Source organism: Citrus clementina, unplaced genomic scaffold (genome assembly GCF_000493195.1).
Source record: "Citrus clementina cultivar Clemenules unplaced genomic scaffold, Citrus_clementina_v1.0 scaffold_1, whole genome shotgun sequence".
Classification (NCBI taxonomy): domain Eukaryota; kingdom Viridiplantae; phylum Streptophyta; class Magnoliopsida; order Sapindales; family Rutaceae; genus Citrus; species Citrus x clementina.
In genome coordinates this window covers 14,589,362-14,609,102 of record NW_006263303.1, presented here as the reverse complement: position 1 = coordinate 14,609,102, position 19,741 = coordinate 14,589,362, and the positions used below count along the sequence as shown (strand labels likewise).

The window sequence follows — 19,741 nt, the reverse complement described above, 5'->3', positions numbered from 1 at the left end:
GTAACCTTATTAAGGTTATTTATGGTGAATAATAACATGAGAGATAATAGAGGTCTTGTGGATATCAGAGGGTTTTCAAATCTATATATCTATATAAAGCTGGAACTTGAGGAGGTGATGTGGCATCACCATTTCTCATCTTTGTATATTCTCTATTATCTAATAAATAGAAAAATTTTCTTTTATATTTGGCTTTTCATCTTGTCATAATTAATTTGATTGTTATTACATAATAACAATTATGTAAAGATTTTAATGAGGCATATTCTTTGTAATGAACATCCAAGGAGGAGTGTTATGAATTTATTAAAATAAATGTAGATGTTCATAACATATATCTCTTAGTCTCCTCACTATCTCCCATTAGCAACCTTTAACTTCCCTATAACTCCCACTATCTCACAAGGAATTATGATCCATAATTTTTTATTAATTTCATGGAGTGATTATGTAACTATAAAAGGAGAGCTCATCTTTTTGTTTTGTACACACACAATTGGAATGAATAAAATCACTCTATAATATATTCTCTCATTTTATTCTTTATCTTGCGTTGCTTCTTTATTTGTATTGCTGGCTAATAGTTTTTTTTTTATTTTTTTATAAGGCTGCCTCATCTTAAAAAAAAATCAATTCATATTTTTTATCGGTTTCATCAATTGTAAAGTAAAAAAAAAAGAAGATAATACTGAATTTTTTTAAAAAAACCGCGTGAAGCGCGGTTCTATTTTTTAGTAGAAGAATAAATGAAAAGCTTATTTGAGAGGTGAGATGGTCAAGATCTTCCTTGAAGGTGTAGTAGTGGAGGAAGAAGAAGAACAAACAACCTCAAAAGTCTCTAGAGAGAAAATAATAGTGATCCACTGACCTCTTCTCAAAACTGAACATGTGGAGCTTATGTGGGATGGTTCTGTAAGTATCTTGGTAATCCTGGACAACTGGCGAATTCTTATTATTTTGTCCTCCTCGAGTGGGGCTATTTTCATCTTTTTCTTTTATTCACTTGATAGTGACTCAAACAAGCTTGGTAAGCAAGTAATTCCCTTCGCTGTCATATATTCATTGCTTTTTGCCATGCGGCGAATGCTGGTGTAGTGGTCCAGCTGCTTTACTAGAGCTAATCACCCTTTTTAAGAGCACCCCTGACTTGTCTTGAGCTATACTCTAGATATGTAATAGTGCTGACTTTTCTTATCCTAAATCAATATCCCAAATTTACCTCTAAACAATATATATATATATATAGTAAAACTAATCCAATTGTTATTGAAGAACATCACATTTGATCGATTTGAACACCAAGAAACTGCAAATAGTTCGGGCCGCTTTATTAATTCCTCAAGGATATGGCAATTGATGCAGATTGATGAAGACATATTGTCTATTGGATGATGGAATTGTGTCGAAATAAATACTCTTATTTAATTGAGAAATATATGTGGCACTATTTGCACGACAAAAGGTATTGAGAAAGGCGAGTTTTAATACTGAGTAATACTAATGTCCAACAAACCAAGTTACAACATCATTCACAATCTTATCAACTCTTGGAGAATATACTTGATTTTCTCTGTTTTTTTAATATTACAATTTTTAAGCATCGATGTATAGCAATTTTGGATTTTTGGTTGGGGGCTAGTTCATAGACAAATTTAAAATTCATGATAAAAAATCATGTCTAGAAAAAAAATTTGCACCAAAAATAAAATAAATTTTACGTTTCACATTTCAAAACTTATCTATGATTGATTCTATCCTAGTTTTCTTGAAAATTTTCTCCCAATGTATGTAATCAATGTATCTGTGAAGAAATCATCATTCATTTATGTTAGTGAATGGAATGAAGTTGAAGCAGAGCATGATGTTGCTGTGTAGCTGACTGTAGCAGATCAATTCACTAAGCTGACCTGGCAAAGTTAGTTAGCTGGTTGAGCTGAAGTGTAAAATTAGTTATGCAGCAAATGGTTATGTGATGTAACAAACTTGTGTGTGTGTTGAGCAAATTGTAGCTTAATATAAATATCAGTCTGTATTCATTAAGCTAATGCTTGAGTAATAAAGAATCTAAAAACTTCTTTACAGAGCTTTCTTTTATTTTCTTTCATTTTCTAGCTTGCCAAACAATAGAAAACATCTTTTCTTTCAATTTAATGGATTAAATTGCTATACGAATAATGTGTTCTCAAAATGTTGTAGTAGCGCCAACATTGATAATTTCTCAATATTTTTATTTCAACTCTAAGAAGGCATTAATTTTTTCTTCCCCAAAATTTGAGGTGGCCCATGCACGTTGTTTCGCCACAGGCCTCGATTATCATGTTGTTCAGCAGGAAATATTTCTTAAAGAGAAGTAAAAATTACTTCCACAACGCATTTGGGGAGATTAAAACTCTCAACCTCAATCATAAGATGAGAAAGAACCCACCATTAGATTAACTATGATTTGCAAGATTATTCTTGATTTAATCACATGAAAAAATTTAATTTCCTTAATAAAAATTGTTTAACTTAAATTACAATTCCTATACCCTGGTATATTTGCAATAAATTACTATATTTCTTTAGAACGCCTATAAAATACTCTAAATACTCATTAATTAAGTGTAATATTATTACTAAGAAATAATATACTCTCAAATACTTATATATAGTTTTCTTAAACAATAATACACGTGTATCATTCTATTTTCTTAGAGATTGATAAATTATATCTTCTCCAAGATTTCCCATTTTGCAAAACAGCAAACAGCTGCCCAATTAGTTAATCTCACCTCATTTCTATTAGAAATTTTCTAGAAATCTTGAATCCAAGAGTAGAGAAATCGATATTGTATAGGGTTTGCGTTCATATATATTAATGAATTCCTTGTAAAGTCTACGTGGAGTGTTTTGATCGTGCACGTAATAGTTACACACGTCGAGCAATAACGAACACTTTGTGTGTATCATCACCACCTCCAAATAAAAAAATATGCACCGCGTTACCAACAAGCGCGTAGATCAACTGGCATGGGGTTGTTTTAACTTAACTAAGGTCCTCGGTTCGAGGCTTGGGAATGCAGCTGCGTTAAATACTTGTTGGGGGAGCTTTGCCGCCCTAGTGGTCCTACTCGGCTCGAATCTAGATTAGTCAGGGCCCAATGTAGTCTTCGGATGCCAAATGATTTAATACACTGAAAAAAAGAAAAAACACCGCGTTTGTTGTATGCCTTTCGACGAATCAATTTAATGACTAGGAGTCATCTAATTGAAAGACATGATCGTTCTATTTTTTTAAGTCATATTCATTAACTTTCAGCTGTGCAAAAGACACAATAGTGCGAGTGCAGTAACAGGCCAACAACAAACTGCCTTCGAATTTAAGACCAGACAAGAAAAAGGAAAAAGAGCAGAAGCTCACACTCTTGTTTTATAAACACTTAAAACCAAAAAAGAGAAAGAGAAAGAATCAGTCGAGTTTGAGCACACATTTAATCTACACAAAGTCATGGCTTTCTCTCTATCCTTTTCCTCCTTTGTCCATCCTCAGCTTCTGAGAATTGTTGCCAAGATGTCTTTCTTTGACACTTTCTTGTTTTATGTTAGTGCTCTCTCTCTCTCTCTCTCTCTCTCTCTCTCTCTCTCTCTCTCTCTCTCTCTCTCTCTCTCTCTCATTTCATTAATTTATTTCTATTTTTTTAACGTAAAATTTACGATCTTAAGAGTAAAAAATACATTAATATATAAAGTTTTATGTTTCAGAACGACAATTTTATGCTTGAACTTAAAATATTTTATGCACTTAGCAAAATCTTTTATTGGTACAAAATTTGAAATATGAAGAAATCAATTATTATCTGCCCAAGAGTAAAATCAGGTGGTTTTTGGGCGATTTTCTTTGCTTTTGGCCACCTTAGTTTAAATTCTAAGAAGATAAGAGGTTAAAAATTTGATTCAGACTTTGCTCACTCTTCTTTGTATTTAAAAAAAAAAAATGAAATAAAAATTATTGATAATTATTTTTATTTTTTTGAAGGTTATACATATTTTGGACAAGCTAGATTTATGGCACAGATTACCGGTGCTACTGGGGCTTGCTTATCTGGGGATCAGAAGGCACCTGCATCAGCGGTATAATCTACTGCATGTCGGCGAGATCAACGGTCAGAAGTATGACACGGAGGAAATTTGTTATCGGACGGCCGATGGGACATGCAATCACCCTTCCGATGATACAATTGGCAGCCAAGGAACCTTTTTTGGTCGCAACATGCCTCCATCCACTTCAACATATGGGGTATGTATGTGCATGCATAAATATATTGGCAATTAATAAAATCAACTTAAAAATTTTTTGAGTGTTGCATAGAATAATTGCAGTATTTTATATTTCTTTGATGTGTTCTATTTTAAACTTTGTATTTATGATATAATTTTTAAATTATGTGGAGGTAAGCAGTTGCTGGATCCTCATCCAGCGGTTGTGGCTACAAAGCTTTTGGCAAGGAAAAAGTTTATAGACAATGGGAAGCAGTTCAACATGATAGCATGCTCTTGGATTCAATTCATGATTCATGACTGGACTGATCATTTGGAGGACAGCAAACAGGTATATATTCATCTTACCTCTCAAATTAATAAGTATATAATTGCCTTGTGTTATATACGCACTAATTAACTTGTATATGCCATATTCACAGTTCAGATACTTGAGTTTATAACTAATTGAATTTATTATTTTTCAATCTTTTAAAAGAAAACAAACCCTATTAGTGCACATGGATAACAAGCACACCCTCTTTCGTGAATTTTTTTTTTTTGCCCTATATAGTGATATTATAATTAAAATTCTATTGATATTTATAATTAGAAATCTATCGGGATTACTTTTGATAAGTCTAGTATAATGCTACTCTACCCACAGGAGAAAAATTTTATCCTACCCGATTTAATTGAGAGGAAAATCGAGTTCTAACACCATCATTGGGTGCATGGGTTGTGCTAGTGAACTAATTGGCGTCCCTTTTGTGAATTTGAAAAGCCTATTTTCTTTATTTCTTATTTGTTTTATGGATATATATGTGAAGGATAGGTTGTGGTTATTGTCTTTGACTAACAGTTTATTACAGGTAGAACTCACAGCTCCTGATGAAGAAATCGCAAGTGGTTGTCCATTAAAATCATTCAAATTTTTTAAAACTAAGGGGGTCCCAACTTCTACACCTTCTGTGAAAACTGGTTCTCTAAATACGAGAACTCCTTGGTGGTAAGCATTTATAATGTTAGCATCATATGTTTTTTCAAATTAGATTATAGATTTACTAATATTTACAATCATAAGTCTATTTAAATTTTTTGTAAACTCAGAATGTTCCTGATCTGAGAACTTGAATTCTCACCTTAAGAATGAAACAAAGAAGTGCATATCTCTTTAGTGTTGTTTTACTACTGTACTGAGGAGTTATTTACAAAGACCATACATCTTTAGTATCGTTTTAGTCAACCTTACAAGAAAGTCATATTAATTGATTTGGTAATTAAACTTGAGTGCAGGGATGCGAGTGTAATTTATGGCAATAATGAAGAAGGCATGAAAAGAGTGAGGACATTCAAAGATGGAAAGCTAAAAATAGGAGGAGATGGACTGCTTGAGCATGATGAGAAATGGATTCCAATCTCAGGTGACATTAGAAACTTCTGGGCAGGCTTCACCCTCTTGCAAGCGTTGTTTGTCAAAGAGCACAATGCTGTTTGTGATAAGCTCAAAGTAATTAATTAAGTCACAACTTTTCTTCTTTATTTGCAAGTACTTAATCTTCTTTTCAGAGCACCTCTTCTGTAATAATTAGCTGATGATTACTGAACTTGTTTTATTACGTGTCATCTTTACTAGGACCATTATCCTGATCTTGATGATGAAAAGTTGTACCGACATGCGAGATTGGTGACTTCGGCTGTCATTGCTAAAGTACACACCATTGATTGGACTGTAGAACTCTTAAAAACTGATACTCTTTCGGCAGGGATGAGGATCAACTGGTAACACTCTCTTAGGGTCTGTTTGGTAAAGTGTTTGCAGCTGTAGTCTGAAAATTAAAGTTATTTTATTCTCAATTATTCGATTAAAATTTTATGTAATGTTTACTGTTTTTCTTAAAGTTATAATTTAAAAAGCCATATTTATTAAATACTATATTTATTATTTATTTCATAGCTAAAGCTTCGATTTCATAGATATAGCACAGATTAATAAAACAAAATCTTAAATTAAAGTACTCCAAGGGTACAAGATCATTAGAGGGTAAATTTCGCTCACATCAAAATTAAACTTTATGACCGTGTAGGTATGGATTTTTGGGAAAGAAATTCAAGGATTTATTTGGACATATTTGTGGTCCAATACTAAGTGGATTGGTTGGTCTTAAGAAGCCAAGAGATCATGGAGTCCCCTATTCACTTACTGAGGAATTTGCAAGCGTTTACAGAATGCATTCTCTTCTTCCTGACAAGCTTATACTCAGGGACATCAATTCCACCAAATCAGATTATGCATGCCCTCCTGTGCAACAAGAGTAAACTCTCCTCCACTTTTCTTATTCTATTTTCACTGTCTCATTATTTGTCACAAACAAGAATGCAATTGTAATATCACTAACTCACTACTATGAAAAATATATATTTTTTTAGGGTGGCAATGAAAGAAATGGCAGGAAAAGAAGGGGAGAGAAGACTATCAAAAATTGGAATGGAGCAAATGCTGGTATCAATGGGACATCAGGCTTGTGGAGCTGTCACGTTGTGGAACTATCCGTTGTGGATGAGGAACCTTGTTGCCCATGATATTAATGGTGAAGATAGACCAAACCCAGTTGACATGGCAGCTTTAGAAAGTAATTCCACTTTTCCAACTTCTCTTAATTATTAGACGATTAGATAGGTTGTAACATAAACCGATATATAAGTGAGATATTTTGAATAATTTTCTTAAAAATATAGGGATTAACTGAGTAATTGGTTCTAATTATAGAGACTAAAGGAATATTTACCCTTACTTTTTGTTTAATTAGATTTATCACATTTCCTTTTTATTAGACCATGAAAAGTCCTTTTTGTCATAATGCCTAGTGATTGACACACTAATATGGAGAAATTCTAAAATATCTCTATTGTATTATATTTACTTAATGCATGTAAGACATATTTACATAAATTAAAAATAACTACTAATTTACATAATGATTTTTCAAAATAAATATGTAAATGTCATATATACATCAAATGGATATAGCATATCAGAGGTACTCTAAAATCTATTAATATGATATTAGAGCTAATTAATTAGATTACTGTTGTTGTACAATCAGTCTATAGGGACAGGGAGAGAGGTGTATCTCGTTACAATGAATTTCGAAGGAACCTATTAATGATTCCTATAAGCAAATGGGAAGATTTGACAGACGACAAAGAAGTTATTAAAGTTCTCCAGGAAGTATATGGAGACGACGTTGAAAAGATGGATCTACAAGTGGGATTGCATGCTGAGAAGAAGATCAAAGGCTTTGCAATAAGCGAGACAGCTTTCTTTATCTTTCTTCTTATTGCATCAAGGTATATACTATTCTTCCATTTAAAAAGTGTAGTGGTGGGATTCAAGCATTTGAGTCCCGACTTAAATCTGAATTGGTTTGGTAATTATTAGTATTTGTCACAATTATATCTAGTTTGCTACAACTATATCTAGTTAGTTAATCATATCATATCATATCTTAAGTTTTAGTTTTGCTAATAGAAATACAAAATATATGATATGATATGAAATACAAAATATATGTGCAGGAGGCTAGAAGCTGATCGTTTCTTCACCACCAATTTCAATTCCAAAACTTACACTGAGAAAGGCTTGGAATGGGTAAACAAAACTGAGACATTGAAAGATGTTATTGATCGGCACTTTCCTGAAATGACAAAAAAATGGATGAGGTGTTCAAGTGCATTCTCTGTTTGGGATTCAGAGCCTAATCAATCCAACTACATTCCCCTGTATCTGCGTTTAGCCCCTTGATAGGCTATGTTTGGGAGGTCAATCTTATCAACAACACATCTTTTTATAAAATTTGCATTTGTGTACGTAGATGTAATAATACTTCTGCTCATGCCAAAGAATATTGGAATAAGATTTCAGAAATTTTCTACAACAAAAAATACCAACATCGTCCATTTTTGTTAACAAAACATGAGTATAGATTAAAAAAAAAATGCAATACGATACAACCAAAAAAAATATTCACTTGATAAATTTAGTATTATTCAATTTCTTAAGTAAATATAATATTTTTTAAAGTGAACATAGTTTAAGAGATGTGATTTAATTCGTGCTATCACACACATTATGGTGCGCGACAATACACGTCGCTAATTTTTATTATGGAGTTTTAGGTCTTACAACAAAACTCCCATAATAGGAGCTCATGTATTCTGTTGCACACCATAACATGTGTGAGAGCGTTATATCAACTTCCCATAATTCAAACCATTAAAACTAATTTGTCAAAGGCACAACATTTAGTGGGGACTAAATTACGCAGTTTAAAATTTTCAGGGACTCAAGTGTTTTTAAGCAAATTTAGAAGGTAGTTGGGTGTAACTTGCTTTAGCGCGGGGAATCTTAACAGTAAAATAAATTCAAACTCACTTCGCGGTAAAAAGAATCATCAAAAAGACAAAAATAACCTTAAATCAGGCCAATTTGATTGTCACGCGGCGGTTACTTGTTATGCCCTAAGAGGAAGCCCTTTGGAATGAAGGGCATGATGCTTTTTCATTTATCAGCCGCCTCCACATTTGGACGTCTGCAGTTCTTCCCGCCATTTTCTCTGCTTCATATTTTTCAATGCCATTGTCACATACTCACATTTTTCTCTAATATATATTAAAATTACAAAACAGAAACATAAACCTAAAATATAAAACAGAAAACAAAATAAATAAATCTCTCAAATTTTAGAAACAGAAACAGAAAAAAATATGGGTATTAAAGATCTTCTCAGATTCATGAAACCCTACATTAAACCCATTCACATCAAGAAATATGCTGGCAAGCGAGTAAATATCAAATCCTTTTTTTTTTTTAAATTCAATTTTAATCTTTTCCAATTTTTGTAATTGTTTATTTTACCTTTGGTGGGTTTATTTGCAGGTGGGTATTGATGCATATTCATGGCTTCATAAAGGAGGTAATATGCAGAGCTTTTTTTTTTTTATTAAATAAATTATTTTTGGTGAATGTATCGAAATTATTTATTAATTTATTTGTTTTTTTATGTGGGGAAAAAATTGCAGCATATTCATGTAGCATGGAGCTATGTTTAAATTCAACTAGTGAAAGGAAATTGCGATACATAGACTATTTTATGCATCGAATAAATCTTCTTCGTCACTACAATATAACACCTGTGGTTGTATTTGATGGAGGAAATATTCCCTGTAAGGCCGCCACAGAGCAAGAAAGACACAGGTATGATAACCCCAATCTTTTTTTTTTTTTTAAAGAAATGTTATTGCAACCCAATTGAAGAAAAAATTGAGTAGAATTTTATATCTTTGGTAATTTTCAGGAGAAGAGAAGCTAACCGCGATTTGGCAATGGCAAAACTTAAAGAGGGGGATGCCCGAGCTGCTTCAGAGCTCTTCCAGGTATCGATAATTTGCCATTCCTGGTGGACCAGACTACCCAATATAGGACGCACGAAACCACCACCATACCCTGATCCTTTCATACTTGTTTGGGAGCTTGGGTTTACGAATTTTAATTATCTAATCCAAAAGACTAGCCTATTGGGTGGAGGGCCTATTTTACTTATAAACTCAAGTAACTTCTCTTTACTAGTCAATGTAGGACACAACTTAACATTTGCTTATCAGTGGAAACAAATGATCTTGATGCTGTTAAACAGTGTCATTATGTTTTGTTAACAGCTTTGGATGTTTATTGGAACCTAAAATTCATACCATTTTTCTGCTTTTGTTCTGATTTCATATCTGCAATTTTGTTTGCCTGTAGAAAGCGATTAGCATCACTCCAGCCATAGCTCATCAACTGATTCAGGTAAATGATTCACTTTTGCCTACCAGTTTAAGTCCTGAATTTGTCATTAGCTTAATTGATTTTATGAATCTTAGATCACTATAGCCTATTATCTCTTGCATTTGTTGTTATTCAGGTATTAAGATCAGAGAACATCGACTTTGTGGTAGCTCCCTATGAGGCTGATGCTCAGTTAGCATACCTTTCCAGTCTTGATGTAGAAAAAGATGGAATTGTGGCAGTGATTACTGAAGATAGTGATCTAATAACATATGGTTGCAAAGCTGTAAGCACTTGTATGAAACTCTGGTATCATGCAGATGGAGCTCTATTAATCTTTTGGTGATTTCTTTTCTTTACTTATTGAAAATTTTCTGATTTCCATTGGTTCACAACAGACTGTTTTTAAGATGGATAGACATGGCAATGGGGAAGAGCTTGTACTAGATAATGTTTTTGGGTCTGAGACATGTACACCATCCTTTCGGAATTTTGACCAGGAGCTGTTTATAGGTAAGTTCAATGTCAAACGTTAAAGATTTGTTATAAATGTGCATGCATTATCAGGTTTTAGAAAAGACATTTGACAATGTTTTTGGAGCTCATCCCATGAAACCAGAAATGATTTTGGATAATTAAACAGATACTGATTTCTTTTAAAAAAATTATGCCTGCTGATCTTATATCTAAATATGATGATCACCTTTTGCTCATGTAGTTTGTAAATTTGTTTCAATTATCGGAAATTGAAACATAACTGAATAACATTTTCTCATTTCATTTGATAAAACAATATGTTTAATTATCTTATTGACATTTTTACTTAAGAAGTAGTTTATATCATGGCATTTTCTCAGGTATGTGTGTTTTGGCTGGGTGTGATTTTCTTCCATCTATCCCTGGAATTGGGATTGCAAAGGCATATTCCATGGTTTCAAAATACCGAAATCTAGATCGTGTAAGTGTCCACTATTGAATACATTCCCAATCCTGTGAAAACTTCCTGAACACAATAGAATGCCTTGCTTCCAACCATTTTTGAAGGGCCGTCATTTGACATGATGCTGATCTAAATGCTTTGTTCGTAGGTTTTATCAGTTCTGAAGTTGGAGAAGGGCAGTCAAGTACCTGAAGATTACTCCAAATCTTTCAGAGAAGCAGTTGCAGTATTCCAGCATGCAAGGATGTATGTTGATTGTGAAAATTAGATTAATGCAATAAATCCATGCCTGATATTCAGATCATTTTGCATATACATAATGCCTTTTAACATCATTTGTAGATATGATGGTGATGCAAAGAAGCTTGAACACATTAAACCACTACCACAGAAGCTTCTGCAATCTATAGGTGGAGAGCTTGACTTTTTAGGACCGTATCCTTTGAATCATTCAGCCTTCTTTTGCTTTCAGTAAAGTTGCAGTATTGATCGCCATGTTTCCTTGTTGGCATCTTCTGATATGCCTGGCACATCTGTTGCCTTCCAGACATAGTTTTCACTATCAGGCATTGGAAATGTTGTGGCAGTTTAGTTGACCTCAAATATGGAATGTTAAAGCATTTCTATCTAATACTAGTGCACTACATAATCTTGTGCAGTTAGTTTTGAGACAAACATTCTTTTCCTTGACTGTTATGATTTTATTAGAGAAATTCCTCCATCAATAGCCACTGCAATTGCTGAAGGACGCTTAGATCCAGTAGGCATGGAGGCCTTCAATGTTTCTTTAAGTTCTCAAAGTCCCGTTGGAAAAACTCTGAGTAGACTTAAGAAGGCTGAAATCACTGCGGGATCCAGAGAGGAAACTGGTTTTATGTTATTTACATCACAGAAAACCATGGAAAAAGGTATTACAGGCAAGCTTTTAATCCCGCATTTCTTTTGTTTTTCGTTTTCCAATAATTGTTTTAGAATTTTATTAATAACTTGAGAGTATCCCCATGCAGCTTGAAAACTCAGAACTTGTTCTTGCAATGGCAAAAATAAATGAATTAGTGCATGCATTCTTGTATTTATCTTTACATGTTTAACAAAGATTAGAACCTAAAAAATAATCAGCATAGTTTACAATGTCATGGCTTTTGGTGGCAGCCCCGAAGGAGGTTCCGGTTTCATGTGAAAGGAGCTACTTGAATGAAGATGCTGCACTTCAGAAATTACTTTTGCCTTTAAAAGATCATGAAACAATCAAGGTTCCAGATGACGTTCCACTGCAAGTTCCTAACAATAACCCCTTCAAAAAAAGAAAACTTGTCGAAATGCAATTAGATCAGATACAGAGCAATAGCAAAGAAGTTCTAGTTGTGACTGACGTTGAGAAGTTGGATGTCTTGTGTATTACTCCTGATATTATTCTACCCAAGGCTCCTGAAAATAACAATTCTGGGAAAAGAAAGCTCCATAGCAATCAGTTGGATCAGCAACAGAGTATTTCGAAAGAAGTTTCGGTAATAACTGAGGTAGAAGATACAAACTTGCATGTTACTACGGAATCACAAGAAAGTGTGAATTCTAAGCCAAAAAAGATCTCTAAAGGGAAAGCGAGAAGTAAAACTGAGAAGAAAAAGACAAACAATTGCATGAGTTCTGTAAATAAAAGCACTAGTATCTTGAATTTCTTTCCTAGAGTGTAACTTTTAGGTTCATCTTTTGGTTTTTATGAATCATTATCCAATTCCAGAATTATGATAGTTATTCAGAAGCATTTATCTGAATTGAAACCACTCAAAATATTTTGTGCCTGAAAGCAGAGATGGGAATGATGCGAAGAAGGAATCCAAAACAATGGGCTTCATTGATGGTCAGTAGACAGATGAGCCGGTATATACGAGAAAGAGCTTAAATATTATTTGCCAATATGACCCTTGTGCCTTAGGGTTCTAATCACAGAGACAAGTTTACACAAGTTATTTGGTTGCAATCAGTATGCTTCCTTCATTGATAAGGGCTATGTTTCTCTTAGCGCATAAATTGGAAAATAAATTCTGCAGCAACAAAGCCAAAGGAAAGTAACTAAATATTATTTAGGGACTTTATTGTAAGGACAGACAGTTTTGCTCTGACAAATACTCTCCCTAAACAACTGAAACATGATGCCTGGCTACTTAATGCTTGTTTCGTTTAAGCAGTTGCTTAAACCAATAGGCAGACATCTTCGGATACCTCTTTAGATTGGTGAAATCAACATAGACAATGCCAAACCTCGAGGTATAGCCTAACCTCCATTCAAAATTGTCAAGCAGCGACCATGCAAAGTAGCCAACGACATTTGCTCCATCATCAACAGCCTTCTTCAGTTGAGTCAAGTAGCCCTTGTAATAGTTTATCCTTGTGGTGTCATGCAATCCCTTAGGAAGTGTGACATTACCTGGATCATCCATGCCTGCAGACGTGCATTAAAAAATTAACAGTCAAAATAGTTTAGATTTATTAATACAAATGCATAAACCAAGACAAATCTTGCAAAACAATCACTTAGTGTGAGAAAGTAACATTTATTAACTCGTACCATTTTCGGACAGAATGACTGTAGGGTTCCCATAATGCTCTTTTATGTACATTAAGGCCTTGTACATTCCCCAAGGTACATTGTATAGCCAATAAGAATTTGCCTGCAAACTCTCAATTCATTGCAAGAGGTAAATTATGATTTCTGCATTAAAAATCAAAAAGCAAATGTAATTGTAAAAGACGTACTCTTGGACCAATTGGCACTCCATTCTTTTCATCTGAAAAATTCACAAGAAACTAAAATTTGGTTAAACAGATCCGATAAATCAAAGGATTGGTTTTCTTCTTTGTTCCTTCCAAGAGGCAGAAATAAATAAATGACTTACAAGCAAATCCAGCATTCCAATCCTGCTGATATCCCACTTGCTTTGGTTGTTTCAAATGCGGATCATACATGTAGTAGGCAGTATACTGGTTAATACCCACAAAATCTATTGATCCCTTTACCATTTTAACCTCTTCTTTTGTGAACTTGGGTAGCCTGTTGCCAACAATGTTTTGCATTGTTTTTGGGTACTCACCATAAACGATAGGATGAATAAACCTACAAATTACCCCGCAATTTTCACATACTTCAGTGATCCTCTTAAGAATTTCTACAAATAACACTGCTTCAGATATACGAATTTTTCACTGAATTCATGCAATTCAAAGGCACTATGATACAGTTTACAAACTATTGTTAGACATTAAAGCGAGTTAATGCAAGTTGTAAGCATGTATTTCTCCTTCTCATATACTTAAAATTTTCTGAATTCAGCAGTAATCCTGTAACCAAAAAGAAAAGAGGCATTTTTTTATCTGGCTTATTTTCAATTGGGGATTGGTTGTGAATTCCGAACTGTTCATGTTCCAGAGTGTTTAATCAAATAGATCAGGTTTTCATTATCTTAATTGAATAGGACCTAGGAAGCCACGAAATTTTTACCATCCAACATGAAAGTCTCTTGCTCTTTGAGCTGCATAGTTGTCAGCCTTTGATCTCGTAAGAGGTTCATACCAAACAAAATCCAAGAGAATTCCGATTCTTCCCTTCTGCTTTTGCTGAAATTAATGGAATGTATCAATTAAGACAGTGATTTTCTAATGAAGCTAATCAACAACAACTCAAAAGAAGATAATAATTGCTAATCTTACTTCATATTTCTGTCGGTATCTCTGGACGGCTGCAGCATGGGATAAAATCGAATTATGGGCAACAATATAGGGCTCTGTTGCCGAATTTCCAACTGTACAATTTCCAAATGCTTTGGAACACCTCCCAGGAGCAAAGAAACCATTATCATAACCAAGAGCGGCTACCACTCTTGGTTCATTAAATGTCATCCAATTCTTTACTCTGTCTCCAAATGTCTTAAAGCAAAAGTCAGCGTAATCAGCAAAGTCTTTCCTGTAGAGTAATATGGACACTTGTCAAAACAGATCTAACAAGAAACAGTTTGCTAACATTAACATCCAATAGATGTGTATGTATTAAAGTAAAGATTATGAACTAGCACTTACACTACTCTCTTACTGAGCAATCCAATGTACTTCTTCTCGAGAGCTTCAGGAAGATCATAGTGATAAAGATTTGCATATGGAGTAATACCTAGAAAGCAGTTTAAAGAAACACCGTAGAGTTATATGCCTATTTTGTATCAATCAATAAAGATTCAGCACTCAATTAAGTATGAACTTGACAATGCATTATTAACATAATCTTAATTGAACTTTACCTCTTTTGAGCAAGTAGTTGATCAGCTGATTGTAGTATGCAACTCCCTTCCAATTTACTTTCCCAGTTCCATCTGCATTAACAAATGGATTGCACAGGTTAAGGCCGGTCATAAAATTATATCTGGTGATGTAACAAGAACAAACTGATTAACGTACATGGGAAAATTCTGGACCAGGAAATTGAGAACCGGTATGCATCAAAATTCAAATTTGCCATGATATCAACATCCTCCTGTACAACAATAAGACTTGAATGAGCCCAGTGAACCTAGATCCAACATTATTGCATGTGCACCTTATATTGTCAATTTCCGTTGCAGACAGGTACATGGCTATTGGCAATTCAACACTGAATTATAGCAATTTAGCACTACAGATATTGTGCAAGCAATCCAGTTGCCAGTTCCTATTAGCAGTTTTTAAGTACACCGAAACATTGCCATTGCCATTCCTAGCAACAGTGCTTTCTATAATTTGTACTCAACAGAGAGTTTGTACAAGATGTAACTGACTTGTATCAGGCGCACAATTAAAGCAGTAAAACATTTTATTTTTACTTTTACTTTGAAGGGAAAGAATAAGTTGATCTTTGCATATGAAAAGAAAATAGCTCATTAGATAGATATCAGTGAAGGCCATTAGTTATAGAGATCCAGTTTTCTTTAAGATACATGAAAGTTGATTTTCTTTTTTAGAGGATTATAATAATATAAATGGCATTCTTGTAATTTTTAAAATTGGAATAGAATTTATTATTGTTAATAAATTAAGAGATGAAACTATAATTATTAAAAACATAAAAGAAATTATAAATTCCTCAAATTTTTATTAGATAAATGAAGAAAATATTTAACAAAATAATTAATTTGACAATATCTATCGAATTTTAATTGGTTACTTTGATTTGTTTGATTTTGGATGATTATTTACTCTATAAATTGAAAAAAAAAAAAGAATTTAAAAAAATCTAAGTTCTAAATGTGGGTTGGCTATCTGATAATTACACTCCGTTGTTAACTTGTTATTGCATAAAAGTGAGTGTGTACTGAGAGTTACAGTGAGAAAAATAGCGACAAATGATCACATTTAGCACGTGGCCCACTGCCCATATTCCCATAACGTGAAGAGTCAGTCCCCTTACCATAGGATTCCCCTCACATGTCCTGAGATAATCATTTTTTTCTTTTTATTTATTGCAGGAATGATACGATTTACAACCCCATAATTTCATATTCAATCCCGTAAAATTCTTTATTGTCAAAAAAAAAAAAAATTCCCGTAAAATTGTTTATAGTTGTTTAAATTTTAACATTTATAAATAAATGATTAAAGAAATAAATAAAGGAGATACTTTGTAACGGTGATATTGGTCCACGGACACATCCCCGGTGGCATTATTGGCAACAATTCCTGTTTCAGAATTAAAATTATTAAAAACAACTAAAATGCATTGAAAATAAACAAGAAATTAATAGTAAAATAAAGATATTATAATGATTAATTATTATTAATTAATACCGGGCTTCTTAGCAAAGACATCCCAAATGCTGGGCCCACGACCGTCTTTGTGGGCCATGCCTTCCACTTGATAAGCGGACGTGGCCGTTCCAAACACAAAGCCGTTCGGGAGGCTTTCTCTGCTCAGCCCGCCGGTGTCGAAATGGACAGTTTCAGGCTGTGCGGCTTCATCGAAGTAAGATGTACCAGCAGCACACCGGATTGTAACAGTGCCGAGCAAGAGGGAGAAGTAGAAGGAGGCTGCAACTGCAAGCGGGACTCTCATCTTCAAAGAAAGAAAGAAAGAAAGAAAGAAATAGAGATAAGAACGACAGTGTATGTGGGAATGCTGAACAGAGTAGAGCTGAAAGAGTGTTTTTATATATAAAAAGAGAATACGACGGATTTGTCTTGATATGTGTAGTAATTTAATTAGTATGTGATCACTAATTAAATCGGGTATCGAGAATTTAGGTACAGGTAAAAATGATTAATGGATTTAACTGTATAAAATTAAATAGATAAAATGAATGGCAGTAATTTAGATTCAAGATGAAATCTTCTGCCAACTCTGAGTTTTTATTATAATTTGAAGACCATCTTCAGTATAAAAATATTTAATCAATAAAAAATATAAAAAAAATTATATTATTTTAAAATTTTATAAATATTTTAGATAAATAAAAAAATAACAGATAAAAAATTAAAAAAAATTAATTCTTAATATAAATAATTTATTAATACATATATAATTCTTAATTATAATTTTATTTAAAGCGAGACTTTGTAAGAATAATGATGAGTTGCCACTTGCCAGTAACTTCAACCTAAAATAAATTACACTCAAAACTCGAACGTATGTGACATGAGGCATTTATCCTTTAAAGTGAAAGAACGAGATGAAGAAGTGACACTAACAAAATAATAGAACTACTAAAACAACTAGTGATTGACGAATCCAAAAAAGATCTTTATGAAGTAAGGCACATGCAATTGGCGTAAATTAGTAATTCTAAAAAAGTGTCTCAGCAGCATGTGGAGTGTGGGGGACCATGATCGCCCAGGCCCCAGCAACGCAGACAAAAAGTGTCGTCTTGTATGATAGCAAGGGTAAATTTGTCAACGCGCGCTGTCGATTTCAACGCCTCCTTTTTGGACCAGGTTATGATTGTCTTTAAGCACTTTAATTGAATTTACAAATTTGTACATGGGTTGCAAACTCGTTGCAACTTACAAGAAAGTAGGCTTCTCTGTGAAGAAAATCAGAGGACAAATAAAATTTCTCTCCTTTATTAGGGAATTTTAATCCTCAAAATTTTATAAGAAAAAATATAAAAAATAATAATAAAAAAAAAATAGATGGAGTAAAATCAGTATGAGAATTTACGTGAAAAACTCTTATATTGGAGAAAAACTACGATGGTCAAGGATGATGCACTAAATAAAAAATTATTACAATTATTCTAATATTTTTATCACACCCAAAATCCCCAATAACATTCAATTTCTCAATAAACCCATTGTTTCTCTCACACAAGAAACTGTCTACTTGTAGAAAGTTAATTGATGTGTTATATCAACAAGTGAAATTAACCTCTCTATATATAGTGATTATTTCTTATAGGATAAATATTCATTTTTTATACTAGCTGTACTTCTCCTTAAATAAGTCAAATCCTGAAAGGAAAATTACTTATTCCTTAAATAAAAATCCTATTAAATAAGATAATATCCTAAGAAATCCTTATAAAAAAATAAAACATATTTCCTAACAATCTCCACCTTGGCGATTTTTTCAATTAGGTGACAAAGCATGATCTACTGTGTATTCACACAACCATGTCGTCTTCATATTCTTTACTCTACCCAAAACTACACTCACATAGGGCTTATGAGAATTAATCCACCATAGGTAAAATCTTGTCCTCTGTCCAACATACATAATTCTCTACACCAAGAATTATCATACTCCACCATATCTAGAGGATATACATTCGAGCACATGTCGACCAGCTTGCTGAAAACATACTCTCATGTTTAGCTTCCTTGAGAGTCCTCAGCCATCAACATAAAAATTTCACCACACACCTTACATAAATGCCAAAGCATGCCTTGTATGCAAATTTGTGGATCTGCTAGCAATAACACATCCTCTTCCATGGCACTAGTGACATGCCATGAGGATGTCTTTATCATCTATTACAGGAGACCATCATCTCCTACAATGATGAGAGACTTTCTACTGACGACACTATCAATATTTTCATATACTAATTTGGAGCCACTTGCCAAACTTACTTCATTTACTTTTTGATAATCCTTTTTAAGGTACCCTTATTGTCCACACACCTAGCAGACTCCTCTCTTCTTAGAGTTGTTTTTCTTCCAATTATCGACTGTCAATGCCGAATTATTAGAAGCATCATTACTTCCATTACTTAACATTCTTTCTTTTGAAAGTAGAGTACAATTAACTTTAGAGTACTATTAACTTTTTCAAGATCCATGGTCTCCTTCCTATACATTAAAGTAGGCAACAAATGCTTGTAGAAAGTTGGAAGAGACCACAATAGCCTAAGCCCCTTGTCTTTGTCTTCAATTTAGCTCTAATTGTTTCTAGTTCTGTCACGATGCCATTGAGAACACTAAGATGATTGAAAATTTCTGTACCTTCAATCGTTCTCAGCGTGTGAAATTGCTCCTGAAGATACAAATGATTAGAGATGCTCTTTATCCGATACAAATTTTTTATCCTCTCCCAAAGTTGTTTTGCTGAAGGGAATTTTCCTACATTTGCAAGAACATTCTTTGCTAGACATAATCGTATACCACTTGCAGCTCTTTCATCCAATTCTTCTCAATCTTCATCGCATATAATAGATTTCCTAGAATCATTGCTAGAAGCAATGGATGGTTTGTCCTTTAAAGCCTTATAACCCTGTGTAGCCTAG

The 19,741-nt window shown here is 33.5% G+C and overlaps 3 protein-coding genes across 3 annotated transcripts; 2 read left to right on the top strand and 1 right to left on the bottom strand.

The window, feature by feature from the left end:
• The first annotated feature begins 3,487 nt into the window (after window positions 1-3,487).
• LOC18056133 (alpha-dioxygenase 2) lies at window positions 3,488-8,063 on the top strand. The gene is made up of 10 exons (XM_006451601.2): window positions 3,488-3,580; window positions 4,016-4,276; window positions 4,439-4,588; window positions 5,109-5,245; window positions 5,533-5,746; window positions 5,873-6,018; window positions 6,324-6,551; window positions 6,667-6,869; window positions 7,344-7,587; window positions 7,816-8,063. Exons 1-10 carry the CDS (start codon window positions 3,488-3,490, stop codon window positions 8,039-8,041), a joined length of 1,902 nt encoding a protein of 633 aa, XP_006451664.1. The 3' UTR covers window positions 8,042-8,063.
• A 940-nt stretch (window positions 8,064-9,003) lies between these two features.
• On the top strand, window positions 9,004-12,898 carry LOC18056132 (exonuclease 1). Its single transcript, XM_006451600.2, has 12 exons — window positions 9,004-9,081; window positions 9,176-9,212; window positions 9,319-9,493; window positions 9,594-9,672; window positions 10,040-10,084; window positions 10,200-10,349; window positions 10,462-10,576; window positions 10,921-11,021; window positions 11,152-11,249; window positions 11,346-11,438; window positions 11,712-11,911; window positions 12,156-12,898. The coding sequence occupies exons 1-12, from the start codon at window positions 9,004-9,006 to the stop codon at window positions 12,695-12,697; spliced, it is 1,713 nt and encodes a 570-aa protein (XP_006451663.1). The 3' UTR covers window positions 12,698-12,898.
• Window positions 12,899-13,063: 165 nt separating this feature from the next.
• On the bottom strand, window positions 13,064-17,147 carry LOC18056131 (beta-glucosidase 44). The gene is made up of 11 exons (XM_006451599.2): window positions 16,812-17,147; window positions 16,645-16,703; window positions 15,450-15,525; window positions 15,293-15,364; window positions 15,078-15,165; window positions 14,712-14,964; window positions 14,503-14,618; window positions 13,901-14,118; window positions 13,761-13,792; window positions 13,573-13,675; window positions 13,064-13,446 (listed from the first exon to the last, which is right to left on the bottom strand). Exons 1-11 carry the CDS (start codon window positions 17,074-17,076, stop codon window positions 13,169-13,171), a joined length of 1,560 nt encoding a protein of 519 aa, XP_006451662.1. The 5' UTR covers window positions 17,077-17,147; the 3' UTR covers window positions 13,064-13,168.
• Window positions 17,148-19,741: the final 2,594 nt, after the last annotated feature.

Excerpts from the sequence above, each read along its gene's own strand:
- LOC18056131 (XM_006451599.2), bottom strand. The coding sequence starts at position 17,076 with ATGAGAGTCCCGCTTGCAGTTGCAGCCTCCTTCTACTTCTCCCTCTTG. Across the intron at positions 15,365-15,449 it reads CTGGTCCAGAATTTTCCCAT|ATGGAACTGGGAAAGTAAAT; the intron begins GTACGTTAATCA and ends TTGTTAATGCAG. Across the intron at positions 15,166-15,292 it reads CAACTACTTGCTCAAAAGAG|GTATTACTCCATATGCAAAT; the intron begins GTAAAGTTCAAT and ends ACTGCTTTCTAG.
- LOC18056132 (XM_006451600.2), top strand. The coding sequence starts at position 9,004 with ATGGGTATTAAAGATCTTCTCAGATTCATGAAACCCTACATTAAACCC. Across the intron at positions 10,085-10,199 it reads TAGCTCATCAACTGATTCAG|GTATTAAGATCAGAGAACAT; the intron begins GTAAATGATTCA and ends GTTGTTATTCAG. Across the intron at positions 11,439-11,711 it reads GAGCTTGACTTTTTAGGACC|AGAAATTCCTCCATCAATAG; the intron begins GTATCCTTTGAA and ends TGATTTTATTAG.
- LOC18056133 (XM_006451601.2), top strand. The coding sequence starts at position 3,488 with ATGGCTTTCTCTCTATCCTTTTCCTCCTTTGTCCATCCTCAGCTTCTG. Across the intron at positions 3,581-4,015 it reads TTGACACTTTCTTGTTTTAT|GTTATACATATTTTGGACAA; the intron begins GTTAGTGCTCTC and ends ATTTTTTTGAAG. Across the intron at positions 5,747-5,872 it reads CTGTTTGTGATAAGCTCAAA|GACCATTATCCTGATCTTGA; the intron begins GTAATTAATTAA and ends CATCTTTACTAG.